The following is a 21906-nucleotide window of genomic DNA, read 5'->3' on the forward strand; positions in this document are numbered from 1 at the left end:
CTACGATGGAACAACTACGATGGCATCACGGCGACTGTATGAAAAGAAATGCGTGGCGGCGACTGTATGACGCTGACGCACTGATGACTGTAGCCTGACAGCGTCAGAATAGCGACTGTATAGCGACAGCATGGTTACAATAGAATGACCAATAGAGAACCGCGTCGATGAAACAATTATGGCGACAATGGCACTACGACATTCGGATGACGTGTCTGAAGTTATGACAACGATAAGATAACAGCGTGACGATGATGGTATGACGACGACTGTAAGGCAATGATGGTGTGACGATCGCTGGCATGACGGGAGTCTGATGATAATTTTAGAATAATGAAGGTGAAAAGACCCCGACGGAATCACGACGACGGCATAACAGCGGATACACGACGAATACTGTATAACCACGACGCAATAACGACCGTGCCACGACAACGGTATGGAGATAATGGGGTGACGATAATGGCGTCACGACGATTGTATGACGACGACTGTACTCGATGGGGACGACGGCATGAGGAGAATCGCATGCGAGGCGGGAGTGAGGAAGATGTAAAGATCGCGAAGTCATCACGACAACGGTACCCGCCGTGGTTGCTCAGTGGCTATGGTGTTGGGCTGCTGAGCACGAGGTCGCGGGATCGAATCCCGGCCACGGCGACCGCATTTCGATGGGGGCGAAATGCGAAAACACCCGTGTACTTAGATTTAGGTGCACGTTAAAGAACCCCAGGTGGCCGAAATTTCCGGATTCCTCCACTACGGCGTGCCTCATAATCAGAAAGTGGTTTTGGCACGTAAAACCCCATAATTTAATTTAGGAGTTGTTGATGCGGCCGCCCTCTCTCGGCAACAGGAAGACGACCGGGAGCTCAAGAGCTCAACTCACTCATATATTTCTTGAAAGGGCGAGTTACGCATGTGTCGAGATCATTTTGAAGGAGTCTACGTTCATTCTAGTTGCGTAATGGAATTCTCTACAGGAAGAACTTCTCTTCAACAGGGGAGAGCTATCTGCTAGTAGTGCCCGAAAATCTCCGCCACGAAATCTTGCAATCATGCCATGACGAAGCCACGTCGGGCCACCTTGGTTACACGCGAATATTGGCACGAATCAAAGAAAGATTCTACTGGCCAAGGCTCGCAGCAGAGATGAAACATGAAGTTCGAACTTGGCTTGAGTGCCAGCGGCGCAAAGTACCACCGACTAAATCCGCTGGGCTACTGCAGTCCGTTGCCGTACCGAAAACGCCGTTTGCTCAAATAGGAATACACCTTCTTGGCCATTTTCCAATATCTGACAGCGGCAACCGATGGGTCAGCGTCTCGACGGACTATCTCAACCGATTCGCTGAAACGAAGGCGACTCCGAGTGGCACTGCAGCTGAAGCGGCATGGTTCTTTATCGAGAACATTGTCCGGAGACACGGTGCTCCGGCGGTCCTCACCATCGACAATGGAACCGCATTCACAGTTGATATTTCGCGCTTTCTGCTCACACTCAGTGGCACAGCACATAGGAAGACGGCAGCCTATCACCTACAAAAGAATGGGCTTAAAGAACGCCTCAACGAAACTATCGCAGACATGCTTTGCATGTACGACCATGTGGAGCACCAGAAATGAGACAAAATAGTGCCGTAGCTCACATTCACATATAATACGGCCACCAAAATGATGCCGTTTGCTTTCATCCATAGTCGAGAAGTCACTACGATGCTTGTTGCTATGCTGCCTCATGGCTACAATTATTAACACGAAGATTCTGCAGAGTTCTCTGAGCGCGCCGAGGAAGCATGACAGCTCGCGCGCGTCAGAATAACTACACAGCGAGAACGTGACGCACGACGATATAATCTCCGCCACCAATTCGTCACTTATACACCCGCACGGTCGACGCTACACCGTGGTCGATGCCGATACTTCGGACCATACGAGGTAATGCGCCGTATTAGCGACGTGAATTACAAGGTCATGGGTGACGGCTCATGCAGCTCCAAACAGCGCCAGCAGGTGCCTGAGATAGTGCACGCTGTGCGCATGAAGCCGTATCTGTCTTAATGATGTGGAAAACAACAAGCTGTTTATCGAGTATAACGAGTACCACTTGATGAACATGGGGACGATGCTAGCTCTGGAGGGAGACTAATGCCGCGTCACCATTTGTGCCAAATACACCCTGACGACGGCGACAAAGACGACGACCGGGCCGCTCGAGAGTACGAGCACGATAAAGAGAAGACAAAGACTTTCTTTTGTGCTGGCCTGCATCCTGCACGTCCGTTTCGAGTACAACGCTGTACTGCGACTTGCCGCAATAAAGCCCCTGTGCATCGTGACCTGCGACAATATAATACGGCCGTTCAAGAAACAACACGAGTCGCACCGTTTGAACTTGTATTCGGCCGAACAGTAACCGCACCTATGGATGTTATGTTGCCGTATAACAAAGAAAATCTAGATGATCTAGATGACGTGACCTAGATGAATTCGTGCAACGAGCCGAGGAAGCACGACAGACGGCAACATACCAAATACGTTGTCAACAATGCACCGACTCCAGCCGGTACAATCAGTGACGTAGTGAAGCTCATTATTAGCCCGGTGACAAAGTCTGGATATGACCCCAGTGTGACGCCATGGAGTGTCTGAAAAGCTTCTCTGCCGATTGCCCGGCCCTTACGAAATACTCCGTCGTATAATTGACGTCATTGCGAAGTGAAATCCGCTGGACACGAGAGCGCAAGACGCCGCAACTCCACGGAAGTTGTATATGTCGTCCGCATGAAACTGTACCACGAGAAGCCATGAAAAAGGAAATGAAAAAGAACGCCTCAGGAACCCTTACTTTATCTCGCGCATCGGGCCGATCTGTTAAGCAGAGGGATAATCCCCCGAACAGTTGGCCACATTCAAGTATTGGGGGCGAGCTCCACCACGGGAAAAGCTGGTGCCACCGTCGGCGTTACGTGGCATGGGGGATCACGTGGACACAGCGGTCCCGTCGGCTGCTTCGGAAATGCCGACGCGAACTGAAAACCAAAGTTGAATATTCTCCCTGCGCTGCGGTTCTGATTAAGTGGTGGTGTTTGCCCGCCTTGGGTATCTGCTTGACAGAATTTGAAAGCACTATAATAGATGATGGCTGCTTTTGGAGGCGTGCAGCATGGTAGGCTACTGCTCGGTGCCGCAGTGCCAGACGTAGGCAAATGGAGCCTGGTGTCAGCCTTATTCACACGTAGCCGCAGGACAAGAAGATCCGTGAAGCGTTGCTCGCGAAACTTAGAACTGGCAATAGCCATCGGCTACAACTCGGGTATGCAGCAAGCGCAGACGCGAGGAAGATTTCTGCTTCGGCGTCGCGGCTGCGATGTTCGGTGAGTAGCCGAAAATCCGCAGTGTTACGCTCGCCCGCACCGGCTGCCTGGCTAATGTCATGACGCTTTATTTGGTCTATGAACTTGATGCTAGATTCTCGCAAGTTCACTGGAATGGAAACGGAGCGGTAAGAAGCGCATTGAAAAGAAGGCATGACACATGGTCAGGTATGAAATAAACGTACTGGATTACGAAAAAGAAGCAGCGGGCAATCGCAGGCTGCGAAGATCGATAAACATACACTGCGATGCAACTTGAGGAATAATATTGAAACGTCCAGCAATGTACAAAAAATAAGACTGAAGTGTCCCGACGGCACACCCCTGTCGCCGTAGGCGTCGGAGTGTCTATAACGAAATTATTTTTGAACAGGTCTGATAGCGTCCACGCAACAATGGTTGCTAGTGTATTGTCAAATACTCATATACTGTTGCCTAAAGCTCTAGGCATGGTGCGAAAATGCGCTAGCAGCGAAAGCGAAACATTCGCGCACTCGGTCGGTGCGAACCCGTGTGATCGCTGCAGTGAGGCTTCACTCTGTTATGCTCGACTAAGTTAGAATGTATTTCACATAGTTTTCTCTCGGTGTTTGCCTACCTTTCACGCAAGAAGCCGGTTCGGGAGACTCGATCGCGCCGACCGCGCGCAATGGCGTTCACTGTACATATTCAGTGAAAAGATAGTGTCTGTAAACGATTCGGTACTTTCAGTTTGCCCAAGATTATTATTTTGACAGTAAAAAGGTTCCCTTGTTATGAGAGTACTTACAGAAATCTCCAGGTGGACATCTGCGTGTTGTTTTAGTTGAGCGTCTCAAGCCAAACCTATGAGGAGCGCGTCGCGTTATCCCTCACAATACGCAAGGGAGGCGATTCCGACAGATGGCGATTCCGTAAGTACTCGCCCCCAATACTATACCACGCCCATCGTTGTTCGTATAGGACACTGTGCGCGCCGTACCGTGGAGTAATTCAGTAACAGACAGCGATCATTGTGGCACGAGTAGCTGGTTGGACCCGGATCGCATGCGCTACGCGCACGAGTGATCACGCGAGGAGAAAATAGAAGGCAGTTGGGGGGGGGGGGGATGCCCGTTTTGAACGCGACTGACGGGCGTTTTCACGACAGTAGCGATTGAGTTATGGCATAGCTCCATAGATAACTTCAGTGCCTGCCTTATGATCAGCCAACCAATGGAAAGTTTTCACGACAGTAGCCACTGAGCTGTGGTATAGCTTCCTAGATAATTTCGGTGCCTGCCTGATGATTTGCGAACCAATGGGAACTATTCACGACAGTAGCGACTCAGTTGTGGCATATCTTCCTAGATAACGTCGGTGCCTGTGATGATCGGTGAACCAATGGGAAGTTTTCACGACAGTGCGTCTGAGTTGTGGCATATCTTCCTAGATAACGTCGATGCCTGCGTGATGATCGGCGAACCGATGGGACGTTTTCACGACAGTAGAGACTGAGTTGTGGCATAGCTTCCTAGATAACTTCGGTGCCTGCCGGATGATCAGCGAAGCAATGGGAAGCGGCCGTCGTTGGAACTATGTCAGTGGCGCTACTTACATATCGTTGTCTGGAGCACACTTTAACATGTTTGGTGCTGGCTGCTGACAAAAGAAGCATGGACATAAAAAAAAAGAGCAGCAGAATAGTTCTGCTTGCCGAATTATTAGAGAAGCAATAAAAAGCAACCGCTGCAGGAACTTTTGCTGCAGGGCGCCACTTACATTGGGGTTGCCAGCTAGGTCACTGTGATGTGTAGTGCGCGACATGGTGCGGTGATCAGGACGGTCAGGAGCCGACGACAAGGAGTGCGCGTGCCGAGGCAAATTCCGTGCTGGAAGGTGAAAAATGACAAAGCCGAAGAGCGTCCGGCACGTGAACGCTCGGCGCAAGAAAAACAACTAAAAGAAGAAAAGCAAACCAATTAGGAAAGACCACGGGGCGTCAGGCAGCCAATCGGAGAATGCCTAATCAGCCAGAGAGAAAAAAAAGCGTGGTGCGCTGGTAGAAGGGGGAGACGGAGGGAGACGCAAGGGAGACACCGGGAGAGTTCCAGGAAGCGACGCCAGGAGGACGTCAGCCACCGGGAGTTGAAGACGGGCCGTCGGGTTCCGGACCCGAGCCACCAGGACTTCACCCGACCGGGGCCTCCTTCCAGCCCGTTCCTGTGCGTCGCCCGTCTACCCGAGCGTGCCGTCAGCTCCTCAAGGCCGGTGAGCTTCTGTGCTCGTAGGTACGACGAGAACAGTCGGGCTACGGGCCCGAGTTCTACGCCAGCTGCCAGGCCAGAACGCCGCCCCCGTCTGTCGTGCCGCCAAACCGCCTGCTTTACCTCCCCAAGCCAGAGCTGGCGCGCTCCGGTCGCCCGGTCAGTCAACTTACACCACGACCTTTGGTGAGACCGGCGCCAACTTGTCGCCGCGTCTCCGCATCGAGACTGTTATGCGTCCCTGCCGTCGTGGCAAGCCCGGACTCGCGCACTAGTTAGTTAGCTTCACACTAGCCCCAAATGTGTCTTACCGCCGTGATGTCTATTTGAGTGTTTATTTTATTCTTTCTATTTCTTTCTATAATTTATTTTACGCTCCTAGTTTGATTAAAAGTCTTTGTGTGTGTGTGTTCGACACCAACGGCTTTGTCCTCAATTGGATTCTCGGAGGCTCCGCCTAAGAGAACCATTAAAACCTTTGAGTACACGAACCGTTGTCCCCATATTTGGGCATCACAGTCACGCAGGTGCACTATTTGAACCGCCCACGACCGCCGCTCAAAAGCATTATGTGAAGATTGCAAACAACTTTGGTCGTCTGCTGCCGCTACTCCGCTGCAATGCAGTACCATGATCGCTTAGCGCCTGGTGAGGGTTGTCGCTATCGTCAGTATGTTGATTTTCAACCTAACCTATGTAAGCGGATGCTTCCACAGACTACGACGGTTTTGCGGTCATTCGATAGGCGCAGAAGTTATCTAGGAGGCTATCGTTCTGAGGACTGATGTGCCCTTAATAAATATCGTTGTTTTATTAATTTGTGCGCCTCAACATCATTACATCATAAGAAGCCAACAAACACTGACACCAAGAACAACATAGGGGAAATTACTTGTGCTTAATAAATGAAATAAAGAAACGATAAATTAATGGAAATTAAAGTGGATGAAAAAACAACTTGCTGCAGGTGGGAACCGGACCCACAACTTTCGCATTTCGCGTGCGATGCTCTACCAATTGAGCTACCGCGGTTCTCACCTGCGGCAAGTTGTTTTTCCATCCACTTTAATATGCATTAATTTATCGTTTCTTTATTTCATTTATTAAGCACAAGTAATTTCCGCTATGTTGTCGTTGGTGTCAGTGTTTGTTGGCTTCTTATGATATGACTAATAAAAATCGGGCTCCTCGGTTAACCCCCTTTCTTCGCGTTTATCAACATCGTTACAGTATCTTGAACAATTTCCAGTAATTCTGTAGTAGTTGCAAACCCTTTGCGAAGGCCGTGTTGCCGGTCGACAATCAAATTTAAAGAAAAAAGGGCTAGGTGCGTGAATATATATATATATATGTGTGTGTGTGTGTGTGTGTGTGTGTGTGTGTGTGTGTGTGTGTGTGTGTGTGTGTGTGTGTGTGTGTGTGTGTGTGTGTGTGTGTGTGTGTGTGTGTGTGTGTGTGTGTGTGTGTGTGTGTGTGTGTGTGTGTTCTCAAATGTTTGCGCATAAGCACAGCCGGGAAATTGGTTCATCGGAAGTAATTATACATGCTTTGTCTATTTTCGGTATAGGAATAAGCTACAAACTTCCAGTCGCTTGGCTACGTCATTTTGTTTTACCAGCTATACGGCAACCACTCTCGCACGCTGGAGAGCCCTTGTACATCCGAAAAAACTGCTTGTTTGCTTCTGATGCTCCATTTGTGCTTTTAATAAGCAACGCTTGATAACGTGCCATGCAATGATGCAAACTTGCCAAGTGACAATGATTTGCTAAGTATAACCTGCAAGAACTTCGAACACCATTCGGTCATATACATTTCTATTCTTAGCGAGGTATACACCTCCACAGATGAGGCCGATCTGTTACACCACGATGGATGCGCATTATACATACTTGGTGGTGCATCTCGTCGGGCAACGTCTTCGCCTAATGCCGTGTCCTTGAAGGCGTCTATCGACGTCGGCGCACAAGAGGCCAAACTTATTTTTTTACGAAATAACTACATCCGTTCCACACTTCCCGCCACCTTATTCATGCGACGGGAATGCCTTACGACTGACTTCATGTTGCCTCTGGAATCCACTGCCTCGTGTTGATTCTGGCCTCTTTCAGCTTTCGTGTTTTTGAAGCTGCTTGGACTTGACCGCTAACATGCGCTTCAGGTACCCAGCTTCCTTTAGCCTTGGCACCTGATCTGCCTCGCATGTTTCCCCCGCTGTACAGATTACTTGGTCAGTGTCGCTGTAATGCTAAGCTTAGCGATCAGCTTTTTAGCCAGGTTCGGGCACGGCCAGCGGTAATCTTACATCCTTTTCTTTAATCCGGATCTGTATTGCCAGTAAAAGCGTCAGACTGGCGGGAGTGAATCCGCACTATGCGAATTGCAGTTAGTCGTCCTCAGAGGCTTCGTTCGCAAACTATAGGCTCTGTCCTTGTACCAGGAAGGATTTCAAGGGATTCTAAGCGAGAAACTGCAAATCAGCTGAACTGGTGAAAAAGAAATCCGAACCTCTATATCACTCAATTTCGTGGTAATAGGTTCATTTTTAAAGGAGAAAATGAGCTCCAATCTTCTATTCTTGAACACCTTGAAGGGGCCCCGAGAGACGACGAAGGCAGAAGGCAGGAGCATACAGGACAGCACTGCCCCTTCGAGATGTTCAACCAGTACCAACTCGCCCAAATGTCGATCCTTCTACAGTATATTTTATTCTTGAATTTCGCGCCACAACCCTAGCGTCGCTGCGTCCGTGTGAAGTCATGCATTTCGAGGTTGTTGTTTCTTTGTGTTATTTGGAGCGTTGTGACTCCCAAAACGTTGTGACTTGCAGTGAAGTCTTTCACCCTTTACAAATACAATGTAGTCAATGATTACAGGAAAATAACGATGCTCCAGCAACGCATTATGCCACAGCACGTAGGTGAGGGAGCTTCAACATGGCTTCGCTACCCGTCTTTCGTCATTGCTTCTTTTCTCGCTAACCAAGCCTCATTTTACGGTAAATGTATTGTTTTATTATTGTATAACGGCAGTTTTCAAGTGTAGCTCAACCTATTATTGTCTCTAGTACCCCTTTAAGGACTTAAAAGCAGAGAAAGCACAAAGAGCTCTGAAAGGGCTTGAAGTTAGGTCAAGCCACCGCTGTTAAAAAAAAAAAGCTCATTTCTACATTATTCACCAGCGGTTTCGTCTCAGCTAGTTTGTTACTATTACTGCACCATAGAGCGCTAATTTTCTTAAACGACACGAAAGCGACGACAAATGCTGCCTACTTCGTCTTCCGTCCGCGTAATTTAGCTTGTGCGCTACATTAAATATTAATTCCATAAATGTTGAGCAGTTACTGTAATATTAGTACGGTGCTTTCACTACTACTATGCGTCTTTTCTCGCAGCTCCTCTACCCTTACTATCGACGCTACAACCCCTTCCTCAACAACGTCTTTACCGAAGTGTCAGTCTTCAGCCGTTTTCGTACTGTCCTGCGCAAACTGTGGACTCTCGCCAAGTTCGTGTTTTGGGACAAAGCGTGGCGCCTGCTGGATAGACGCCTTTCCACGTGGGGTTTGGCACTGAACGACCTGCACTACGCGCTTTCCCACGAGACGCTTGATGAGGTACGTCGAATTTCTGAAGATTCGGGACTCTTATGCTCCCTTTGCTGCAGCATCAGTGTGCATGAATGTTACCAACGCTTTTATGAATGAAGTGTGAACTGGGAATATAGTGGCAACAGGTTCCATTAGAAAGACCAAAGCTTGGGAGGTGTACTTTCATCGTGTTTTATATGCTTCGTTTGCGTCACGGTGCTCTTAAGGCTGCTGAATCGCTCACGCCAGCAGCTTTAGTTTCTTTGTGAGAAAAAAAAATATAAACGCTTTCCAACCACAGGGCAAGGCCGCCTTCCAAGGACGCCTTTCTTACGCGAGGCTCAGCACCATTGTTAGCGGCCCGTCTTCCCACTCTGAGCATATGTCCTTTGAGTGGAAGTCTCCTCCAAGGCATCCTTCTCCCATTTCGCGCCTCAGTCTTGGGCGGCGATTCAGTATCAGTTCACCTCGTTAGGAATGACTTCTCCGATGCGTGAGACAGGTGGCCGAGACCGTGAGCTATCTGAGGTACCCCCGTCAATACGCCGCTAGTAAATTCCCGGTAAGCGCTGAAAGTTTTTGTTTTTATCATTTTATTTTTTTTCCACACTACATTTAAGTATTTAAGTTCGCCGAAAATGTACCGTATATTTTTATTTATTTATTTTATTTATTTCGATACCCTAAAGGCTCAATGCGGGCATTACATAGGGGGGGGGGATTCATCAAAGAAAACTTATAAATATACAACACTGGTTATAGATGGCTGAAGACAGAACTAAACGAGTTACGAAGCCAGGTACAAGTTAAGAAAAAAAATGGCTAGGAACAGAAACTGGAAAATTGCACATGTAGCAAATTCCATAAGAAAAAAAAAACACCTTCAGGAGTTGCAAAACATGGCATCTAACATTTCACGGAACGATACGGCCGGCACGCGCAAAAAAAAGAAAGAACAACGACGCACATCATTTAACGTTGGAATATTCTAAGTATGACCAAAGAGCTGTTTGAAATGATGTTTCAGCGATAGCCACAATGCTAGAAGGAAGCGAATTCCACTCTTCGATAGCTAGGACCAAAGGTGAGTATTTGAATCGTTCTGTTCGAGCGAAAATGGGTTTAGTCTTCTTCATATGATCTACACGAACGGATGTGTGCAGCGGCGGGAGAAGATGTGAACTTGCAAATGGTGTGTTATTGTGGTAGAGAGTGTGGAAAAAGGATAAACGGCTCAATTTTCTGCGCATGACCAGAGGCGGGAGATGGAGCGATATTTTCAGTGATTTTACACTTTGATACCGAGAGTAACGGGAAAGGATGAATCGTGCAGCCTTGTTTTGTATAGATTCTAACATGTTAATAAGATAGGTATAATGAGGGTTCCAGATCACTGACGCGTGTTCTATCACAGGCCTGATTAGCATGTTGAATGCGTGAAGTTTTGTATACTGGTTGGCTTGGTGCAGTTGGTGTTTAAGAAGACCAAGTTTTATCAAGGCTTTGGTAGTAATCAGTTCTGTATGAGTGCTCCAGGATAAATTAGAGGTAAAATTTACGCCGAGGTATTTTACCGACGCTGGAGTTTCTATGATAGTATTATTAACTGTGTAGGCATTAGGACTTGTGTTAGCAGCGGAAGTAAACTTGAGATGTTTAGTTTTGTCTGCGTTAATAACCATTTGCCACCTGGCGCACCAATGAGTTAGTTCATCAAGGTCAGTCTGGAGAGCAATGATGTCTCAAGGGCTTGATATTGCTCGGTAAATTACGCAGTCGTCTGCAAATAGCCTATTGTTGATGTCATGTTCGACGTGATGTCATTAATATATATTAAGAAAAGCAGTGGACCCAGCACCGAACCTTGGGGTACTCCTGAAGCAACACCTGTACGTCTTGATAAGAAGCTCCCTAACTTAACTGACTGAAAGCGGTTTGTTAGAAATGCGTTGGTCCACTGCGTAGTACGTTGGTCCAGCTGCAGGTTGCGTATCTTTATGATCAGGCGGTTATGAGGCACGCGATCAAAGGCTTTAGAGAAATCAATAAAGATGGAGTCAATGTAGAAGGAAGAGTCGATTGCTTGATGGAGGTCCGTTATTAACTCAAATAACTGCGTCTGACACGATAAATGTTTGCGGAAGCCATGTTGGTTGTTATGAAGCAAGTTGTTCTGGTTAATATGAGTCATAATGTTAGTGTATAATATGTGTTCGAGTACCTTGCAACATATCGATGTTAGTGAAATTGACCTGTAATTATTAGGAACGGATCTGTCACCAGATTTAAATACTGGCATTACATAAGCGGATCTCCAATCTTCTGGCACACATGTCGTATCGAGTTACTGTTGGAAAATGAGAGATAGCAGGAAAGCTGTGTGTTGGCAGGTAATCTTTAAGAGTTTCGCGTTGATACCATCGGGTCCTGGGCTAGTGTGGTGAGGTAGGCGTTCAATTGCACGAGCCACGCCAAGCGTGGAATGGGTGAAAATGGAATCTGTATATCGGCCTCAGGAAGCAGCAGTGGATTGTAAATGGGCAATTCGTTCGTAAAAACTTGTGAGAAGTGGCTATTAAATTGTTCTGCACACTGTTCGATAGGTAGAGTGCTGCCGTGGGCGTCCAAAAGAACAGGAACCGTACTAGCGGTTTTAGGATTAACAGTGCTCCAGAATTTCTTAGGGTTGGTTTTTATCAAACTAGGAAGCGTAAAATTAAAATATTTTTTTTTGGCTTCAGAAATTAGTTTTTCAGCTATTTTGGAAATGCTTTTATAGTTTTCCCAGTCTGTAGCTTCCTTTGATCGAACCGCTTTACTAAATGCTCTTTTTTTCCTATTTAGTGCCCTGTTGACATCTGTGGTGAACCAAGGATCGTTGGTACGCGTACTTAATTAGTTTTGGCGCGCAAGAATCTTCAATTTCTTTGAGTTTGTCACGAAACAACTTCCAATTTTCATTAGTCGTACGGTTATGAAAATTGGCCTGAAAGCTATTTGTGAAAGTTTCCAGCAACTGGTTCATTTTTTCAACATTCGCACGTGCGTAGTTGTAGATAAGCTTCCTGGTTTTTGTTTTGTCGGTCCGTGGGAGTAGAAGAGAACAGTGCACAACTTTGTGGTCACTTATTTCTTCCAAGGCGTGAATGTCTGAGAGCTCAGGATGGGTTGTTAGGATGAGGTCCAGGATGTGTTTACCACGAGTGGGCTCGTGAACAATTTGGGTGAGCTGGTGATATTGAAGTAAATGAAGAAAGCTAATGTTCTCCTGTCGGTTATTGTCGGAGCCAACAGTTAGCGTCGTCCAGTTAATCGGGGGAAAATTAAAGTCGGCAGCTAAAAATAGGAGGCAATTCGGGTGCTTAACAAGGATCTGCTCGATAGCGTCATTTAACAGTTCAATGAATTCAGGTTGGCTACTTGGTGGCCTATAACAGGCGCCAATAATGCAAAACATATCACCAAGTTGAGCAGAAACCCAGACTATTTCTAAGGGAGAGTCGATAGGGGTAAGAGATGCATGGAAGTCTTTGTTAATCGCAATGAGCACTCCTCCTCCTCGTCGAGAATCAGCCCCATCTTTCCTAAATAAAACGAACGATGGTGGAAGCGCGATGTCGTGAGATGCAACGTCTTCGGTTAGCCACGTTTCCGTACCCACGATGATATCAGCTGAGCAGGTATGTGCTATAGCTTTGAGTGCGTCTACTTTGTTATGTATGCTGCGGAAGTTTGCCAAGACCAAGGAGATTGGTTTGATTTTGTTATGGTTGGCTTTCTTTTGGGTAGACTGTCAATTCTCGGGGGGTGAGTGCCTCGAAAAAAGTTTTTTTCACGCTATCTGTTGCCGAATCATACCGGTAAACAATTTTTTTTATGTGAAGCTTATCAATTCTTACAGAATAACGCTCGTTTTCTCTCATATTGGCCTTGGCGAAGTCGCGCAGCTTTTTCCGTGCATGTAGGACCTTCGGGGAGAAGTCTTCGTCTAGCCAAACTTTTGGTTCCATGAGATGTTTTAGTTTATGCGCATTTTGAAATGCTTCGAGTTTAGATTTAAAGTTCAGAAATTTAACTGCAGTTGGTCGAGCTTGATCAGAACGTGGCCGGCCAAGGCGATGTGCACGTTCGATGTCACCACACTGTATCTTAAGATGCTCGCTAAAGACATCCTTAACTATTTTTGTTTCTGCATAACCTTCGTGTTCTTCAGCGAGTCCTTTGATAATCAAGTTGTTCCTTCTCATTCTGCTGTTCATGTCTTCGACTACACCTGTAAGTTCATCGTTTGTTTTGCGTATATTTGTCTTGACGTCTTCTACAGAAGAAGACAAGGTGTCGAAGTTTTTCTTCATATCAAGTACAGCGGTCATACTTTTCTATACCACAGCAACACGGCCCTGGATGTTGTTTATGTCCTAATTGATTTGTTTTAGCGTGTTTGACGTCTCAGCATGACATTCTTTTAACAGTGCGAGCACTTCATCAATCTTTGGTCCGGGGTTTGCTTCGACATCTCCCGCACAAATGAAAAGTAGGGTCAGACATGTAGAAAGCAGGAATGAAGTGGGTCTCGGGCAAAGTTCACGGACTAGTCGCGCCCCTGGACTAAATAGATAGACTTGTTCACACACATGTACGTAACAGGAAGAAAATGAGCCGATGCGAGCGCGATGCGTGCACAAATCCACACCCATTGAAACGCAGCAACTGGGATCCGCGGCCACAGGAATATTCTAAAAAGTGATCAATAAGTAATAAGGCCTACCTAGAAAGCAAAGTGCACAAGTCACCAATATGCTCTCGTGGCCGCGAATCCCAGAAATGCGAAGCCGGAGGGTGGCTTTATAGGCGTCCCTGGTGGTGAGTCTGCTCCAGGCGGCGCTGTCTCCGTTTATGACGTCACAGGATGGGTCCCGTTCCGCGGTGTCACGCAACGGAGGCACCAGTAGATAGTTAGGGCGCTCGATGATACGATGGGGTGAAGGGACGATGGCGAGAAGCTTGCGCGGCGCCCAGTCTTGGTAAGCACGCGGCAGGATACGAGTATCTAGAAAGCAAAGTGCACAAGTCACCAATATGCTCTCGTGGCCGCGAATCCCGTGTTATGGCCGCGTTCATGGCCGCATGCATACGGGTGACTCCGAAACCACGATGTTGGGACAATTGAAGGATACTATGTCGTGTCACCTGCTGCGATTAGCAAAGCCCCTATTGCGTCGATAATTCAAGCATGTTTTGAAGCACTTGAGATATACGAAAGTGACTTACACTGACTCGAAGCGAGCGCATCGTGAACGATATTATCGTGCCTAGCTGAATTCACGGCTGCCTGCGCATGTGTGATTGCGGAAGTACGAGGCCAGAACCGTTTAGAAATCGTTCGATATTGAGCTACCCATCGCGATCAGCAAAGCGCATCTAGAGCAGACAAATAAAATATTTTAGGCATGTAACATTTACGGAATAGGCTGCAATAACTTCCGCAGTTCGGTGCCGATATGTGCCTACTGAGATGCCCCTTTTTGCTAATAAAGCGAGCGTATCGTGCACGTTATTATTATCCTAAACACGAGCACTAGTATGCACTCAGTATCACAGAGAAAAAAATATTGTCGGGCGAAAGGAAGACAAAAATATTAGATCTCCAATTACCCCAGTCCTGCGCCAACTGATTCCAACTAGCGCCCGCGAATTTCCTAATTTCATCGCTCCACCTAGTCTTCTGCCGTCCTCGATTACGGTTCCCATCTCTTGGTAGTCATTCTGTAGCAATAATGGTCCAACATTTATCTAACCTGCGCTTTACATGGCCTGTCCAGCTCCATTTTTTTCTCCTAATGTCAATTAGAATAGCGGCTATACCAGTTTTCTCTCTGTTCCAAACCGCTCTCTTTCAGTCTCTTAACGCTATGCCTAGCATTCTTCGTTCCATCGCTCTTTGCGCGGTCCTTAACTTGTTCTCAAGCTTCTTTGTCAGTCTCGAAGGCTCTGCCCCATATGTCACCACTGGTAAAATGCACTGATGTACACCTTCCTTTTCAATGATAACGGTAAGCTTCCAGTCAGGAACTGACAATGTCTGCCGTATGCGATCCAACATACTTTTATTCTTCTATGAATTTCCTTCTCATGCTCACGGTTGCCTGTGATTAAATGACCTAGGTAAACGTGCTCCTTCAGACTGTAGAGGCTGACTGGCGATCCTGAACTCTTGTTCCTTTGCCGGGCTATTCATCATTATCTTTGTCTTTTACATATGAGTCTTCAACCGTGCTCTTACGCTCTCTCTGTTAAGGTCCTCTATCATTTGCTGTAACTCGTCTGCAGTGTTGCTGCATAGGACAATGTCATCGGCAAATCGAAGGTTGCTGAGATATTAGCCGTCGTTCCTTACTCCTAAGATTTCCCAGTTTAATAACTTTAATACTTCATCCAAGCACGCAGTGAATAGCATTGAAGAAATTGTGTCTCCTTGTCTGACCTCTTTCTTCATATATGTCTTCCTGCTTTCTTGAGTAGAATTAAGGTAGCTGTAGAACCTCTGTAGATATTTTCCAAGGTATTTATGTAAGACTTCTGTACTCTTTGATTACGTAATGCCTTTATGACTGCTGGTATCCCTACTGAATCAAATGCCATTTCGTAATATATGAAAGCCATATAGAGAGGCTTAATGTTCTCTGCGGATTTATTGATAAGCTGATTAGTGACATCGATGTGATCCATTGTAGAGTGTCTCTTCCTGAAGCCAGCCTGTTCCGTTGGTTGAGTAAAGGCCAGTGTTGCCCTTGCTCTATTGGAGATAATTTTGGTAAATATTTTATGTGACAGTTGGAGTAAGCTAACGGGCCTGTAATTTTGCAATTCTTTAACGCGTCCCTTTTTGTGGGTTAGTATAATGTTTGCATTCTTCCAGTTTTCTGTGACCCTTGTAGTCGATAGACACTTCGTATAAAAAGCCGCGAGTTTTCCAAGCGGTATGTCTGCCCCATCTTTGATTAAATCGACTGTTATTCCATCTTATCCTGCCGCTTTTGCGCGTTTCATGTCTTGCAAGGCCCTTCTGACCTCACCGCTAGTATTAGGGGGAGTTTCTGTGTCCTGTTCATTACTGTTTCTAATGGAAGTATATTGACTCTTTTTGGTATTGTAGAGGTCAGTATAGAATTCTTTTGCTTCTTTTACTGTATCTTCGAGATGGCTCATGATGTTACCCCGCTTATTATCTTTCAGTGCATATATCTTGGTTTGACCTATGCCAAGTTTCTTTCTCACTAATTTCAGGCTACATCCATTTTTTACGGCTTCTTCATAATAATAATATTTGGGGTTTTACGTGCCAAAACCACTTTCTGATTATGAGGCACGCCGTAGATGAGGACTCCGGAAATTTTGACCACCTGGAGTTCTTTAACGTGCACCTAAATGTAAGCACACGGGTGTTTTCGCATTTCGCCCCCATCGAAATGCGGCCGCCATGGCCGGGATTCAATCCCGCGACCTCGTGCTCAGCAGCCCAACACCATAGCCACTGAGCAACCACGGCGGGTTACGGGTTCTTCAGTCTTTCTCATATTGTAGATACGAACATCACCTATTTAGGCCGCGCTGATCAGTTTTGACAGTTCCACGAATTCTATCTTATCTGTTGAGTTGGACACTTTCATTCTTTGTCATTTCTTTATTAGGCCCGTTGTTACTTGGGAGAGCCTGCCTGCTGGTTGCCTTGGTGCCTTGCCTCCCACTTCTATTGCGGCCTCTGAAGCCAGCCTAGTTAAGGTTTCATTCATTAGCTCTATGTCATCATCACCTCTCTGTTCTAAGGCTGCATATTTGTTTGCAAGTGCCAACCTGAATTTGTCTGCTTTTACCCTTACTGCCTCTAAGTTGACCTGTGTCTTAGTGACCAATTTGGCTCTCTCGCTTCAAATTGAGGTGAATCCTAGCCCTCACTATGCTATGACCACTGCACTTTGCCTTACCTATCACTTCGTCCTGCACTATGTTGGGATCAGCAGATAGTATCAAGTAAAGTTCATTTCTTGTTTCACCATTAGGGCTTTTCCGGGTGAACTTTCTGTCTCTGCGCTTCGTGAAAAATGTGTTCATTATTCTCAGCTTATTCCTTTCTGCGAATTCTACCAGCATCTCTCCTGTAGCGTTCCTAGAATCGATGCCGTATTGGCCAATTGCTTGTTCATCAGCTTGTTCACTGCTTTTCCCACACTTTTGCACTGAATTCGCCCATTACTACACCATACTGAGTTTGCACTCTTGTCATCGCTAATTCAACGTCTTCATAAAATTGGTCTACTTCCTCATCATCGTGGCAGGATGTTGGAGCGTAGGCTTGTACTACTTTTAATCTACACCTCTTAAGTTGGATTACGACTACAGCTACCCTCTCATTAATGCTGTAGAATTCGTCAATATTGCCCGCTATGTCCTTATGGATTAGGGATCCCGTAAGGCTTCATATCTGGGGGACCTCTATAGCAGAAGACATGTCCGTTATTCAGCATTATATAAGCCTCACCAGTTCTAATCTCACTAAGGCCGATGATATCCCAAACAATGTATGATAGTTCCTCAAAGAGTCCTGCTAAGCTAGCCTCACTCGAGAGGGTTCGGGTGTTAAACGTCGCTAGCGTCAGTTTCCATTGATGGCCTGTCAGGACCCACAGATTCTTAGCACCCTCTGCTGCGTTACAACTCTGACCACCGCCTTGCTCAAGTGCTCCACAGCTGCAGGGGACTGAGGGTCATTGGGTAATTGAGTGATTGATTTGGGAGGTAGTGGCCGAATACTGCACCAGGGAGGTCAATTCCTGTTCTTGTGAGGGAGTGGCTTGTTGAAGCTTAGCGGGCCTCCTAGTTTGGTTGTACCTGGATTAGTATAGACCCACTCGCCCTCGGCATCTTTTGCCGGTGACAGGCGTCACTCAAAGCCTGCGCATGTTCAATGGATGGGGTGAATTTCAAATTCATCATTTCAAAAAAAGAAAATCTTATAGAGGGATTTGAGCTTCCGACTATCGCAACCCAGCATTCGACATAGATCAGTCAGATGATCCCGTAGGCGGCGAGGCTACCTTATCGCCGACAAGTACAGCCCAGAGGGCCTTACATGCCTAAAAATTTCTTTGATTTATCCGCGAGAGAAGTGTTTTCTTTATCGCGATGGGTAACTCCATACAGAACGATTTCTAAACGGTTCTGGTCTCGTAGTTCCGGCATCCCACGTGCGCAGACGGCAGTGAACACGGCTAGGCAAACCCTATGGGCGTACCGACGACCGTTCACAGTTGAAAATACATGCTGGCGATCTACAGTACAAATGAAAACCCGCGAAAACGAATACAAGTGCAAATGTAGAAGAAATAACTGGACGCAGACTACGACTTCTTTTCTTTTTTTGATGAAAATGTGTATGTGGACTAAGCAATTGTTGATGTTCCATTATTTATTTGTTATTGTCTGCGTGCTTCTGCAAACCTTCTCATGACTTTTTCTCTTCCTTTAGCGCTGCAATTTCTTTTCTTTTGGCTCGCATTCGAAAGTCAGCTCGAGGCACGTCGCTAGAGTCAGTTTAAGTCCAAATAGTATATCTGAAATGCCTGAAAATATGCTTGAATTATCAGCGGTATACGGGTTTTGATTATCGCGGCAGGAGGCAGGGCATAGTATTTCTCAATGGTTGTAACATCGCAGTTTCGAAATCTCCCGTACGCAAGCGGCCATGAAAACGGCTCTATACGCGATATATTTTCGGCGGTATTGAACAGCACTTCAAAGAAGTGTGGAAAAGACAGAAAATGAGAAAAACAAAAAGTTTCAACGCTTACCGCGAATTCACAAGCTGCGCCTGGAGGGAGGTACACCAAGCAGTTCATGATCTCGGCTCTATGTCTCATGCAGCGAAGTCTCCGAACGAGACGGCACTGGTACTGATGGGCCGCGCAAGGCTGAAACCTCGCGTGAGGAGGGTGCATTGACTGAGACTTTCGCTCAAAGGCAAATTATCAGTGGCGAGGCGGACCGCCGAATAATAGTGTTGAGCCGCACGTAAAATAGGCGACCTTGGAAGCGGCCTTGATCTATGGTTCGAAAGCGCTTATACGACGCCTCTAAGCTACCGCATAAACTTCTGCCTACGATCAGTTAGACCTTGTTTGTACACTTCGCGCGGGAAACCCATTCACGTTTCGTTTCCCGGCGAACTTGCAATACATGTCATTTAGCAGTTGCGGATATATGCTCGTGATCTACAGGAGTGCACACAAAGGGGGGGGGGGGGGGGGCATCTCAGCAGGCACATATCGGCAGCGCGTTTTGGAGATTTCTGCAACCAATTTCGTAAATCGCACGCACCGAACAACTTGTTGATGTATCCAAGATAGACGTGTTTTCCTGATCGCGATGGGTAACTCCATATAGAAGGATTTCTAAACGGGTCTCGCCTCGTAGTTCCGAATCGCACGTGTGCAGACGGCCGTGATCTCGGATAGGCAAACTCTACAGGCGTACCGACGACTATTCACAGTTGCGAAGACGTGCTCGTGATCTACAGCGGTAAAAACGGAAACCCGTGATAACGAATATATGTGCAAATGTAGAAGAAATAATTAGATGCAATCTACGCCTTCTTTTCTTTTTCGATGAAAATCTGTATGTGAACATTGCAATTGTCAAAAGTTATCAACAAGGAGAAAATAAGTGATATTCGAAGATATAACGTGAGAAAGACTGAAGAAGCCGAAAAAATGGACGCAGCCTGAAATCACTGAGACGGAAACTTGACATTTGACAAACAAGATGTATGCATTGAAAGATAAGCAGGGTAATATCATCAGCAATCTCAAAGGTATATTAATAGCAGCGGAGGAATTCTACACTGACCTGTACAGTACCCAGAGAAGCCACGATACCTCAATTCGAAACAGTAATGAACACGTTGCAGAGACTCCTACTCATCAGCAATCTCGAAGTAATATCAGCAATCTCGAAGGTACAGTAAAAGCAGCGGAGGAATTCTATACTGACCTGTACAGTACCCAGAGGAGCCACCATACCTCCTTTCGAAGCAGTAATGAACACTTTGCAGAGACTCTGCCATAAATAACGATGAGGTCAGAAGGGCCCTGCACGACATGAAACGGGCAAAAACGGCGGGAGAAGATGGAATAACAGTAGATTTAATCAAACACGGCGGAGACATAATGCTGGGAAAACTGGCAGCTCTCTATACGAAGTGTCTATCGACTGCAAGGGTCCCAGAAAGCTCGAAGAATGCAAACATTATACTAATCCACAGACAGTGGCGTAGCCAGAAATTTCGTTCGTGGGGGGGGGGGGGGGCTCACTTTGCAGCTCGGCCTCCGCCTAAGAGGAAACATTAGGTTGGATGCTCCTATCTGAATACATGTAGAAGGACAATTCGTTACAGCACCAAATCTGATGAGGTTTGTTGCATATAAAAGAAAAACTTAGCCCCGCAGGGGCGTCTGCGTCAGCAGGCGTTTGGTGTGTTGCGACACCACGTACCCGAGCACACGAGGGTTGGACCCTCCCGCGTGTAGCCGTGCGCGGCTTAGCCGTGTCCGGGGAAAAGGGGATCCTGGGGGTTGAGCCGATGCCGGGTGATTGGACCTTTACGGCCCCTCGGCGGCGACAAGACACCCCTTTGGCTTCGGCTTCACGTGGATGGCACCCCCGGATTAACCCACCCGGGGGATATCGGCAGTCGCCTCTTCCTGTCTCTTCCTCTCGAATCTTCGTCTTTATCTCATACTCTTTGACCTTTCCTGTCTTCTCCTCTCTTCCATTTACTTCATTCTCCTCGGCGGCAAGGGTTAACCTTGTGTGGGATAGCCAACTTTGGTTATAACAGATTTGGTTATAGTAGTGTCGTACAGCTGGCGCATGCAGGCCGTCTTTTCACGGTTCTGCAGCGTCCCCTTGTTGGGCTCCATGGTGGGTGGCTGGCGGCGCTGCCGAATTTTCACACATATCTATGGCAAGTTCATTTCCAACACTTCCTGATCGCCCTCACAAACGAGGGCGCACCGAAGAAGTTTTCAAGTCTTTTGGCCGAAATAATGACAATTTTCCAAGATTTCATGTTGTACATGCGGAGAAAAAAGAAAAGGCAGCGAGAATGATCTCACCTTTTCTTGTTGCAAAGACACTTAGTGAAGCTTTTGGCCCAGGTTATAAAGTCTCTAAATTGGCAAGTGGCGGCCTCCTCTTAGAACTGCGTAATATGACACAGTACGAGAAACTCTCTAATCTAGTATCCTTTGGGAATCTTCCAGTGACGGTCACACCGCACCGCACAATGAACACCACCCGCGGAGTCGTTTCCGATGCCGATCTCATGGAACTGACTGAAGCCGAACTACTGGAGGGCTGGAGCGATCAGAATGGGACCAATGTCAAGAGAATAAAGATCAGGCGCGATGGCAAGGACATTGAGACAAAGCACTTAATTCTAACTTTTGCATCAAGTATGCTACCTGAGACCATTGAGGCTGGCTACATAAAGATCCGAGTCAGACCGTACATCCCCAATCCTCTCCGATGCTTTAAGTGTCAAAGATTTGGCCACAGTTCACAGAACTGCCGAGGCCGCCAGACTTGCGCAAAATGTAGTGCCCAAGAACACCCATCTGACAATTGCGAGAATGCTCCACACTGCGTGAACTGCGATAGG

The 21906-nt window shown here is 46.8% G+C and overlaps 1 protein-coding gene across 2 annotated transcripts in view; it reads left to right on the plus strand.

The window, feature by feature from the left end:
• The window catches only part of LOC142578112 (uncharacterized), a 111898-nt gene that overhangs the window by 23756 nt on the left and 66236 nt on the right, over window positions 1-21906 (plus strand). The window contains exon 3 of one of the 2 annotated variants that reach the window (XM_075687523.1): window positions 8997-9218. The exons of the other annotated variant lie outside the window; for it this stretch is intronic. Within the exon in view, the coding sequence (XP_075543638.1) occupies window positions 8997-9218 (222 nt within the window). The remainder of the gene's footprint in view (window positions 1-8996; window positions 9219-21906) is intronic. 2 annotated transcript variants of the gene reach the window in all.

The sequence above is a fragment of the Dermacentor variabilis genome, chromosome 4, assembly GCF_050947875.1.
Source record: "Dermacentor variabilis isolate Ectoservices chromosome 4, ASM5094787v1, whole genome shotgun sequence".
Taxonomy (NCBI): Eukaryota; Metazoa; Arthropoda; class Arachnida; order Ixodida; family Ixodidae; genus Dermacentor; species Dermacentor variabilis.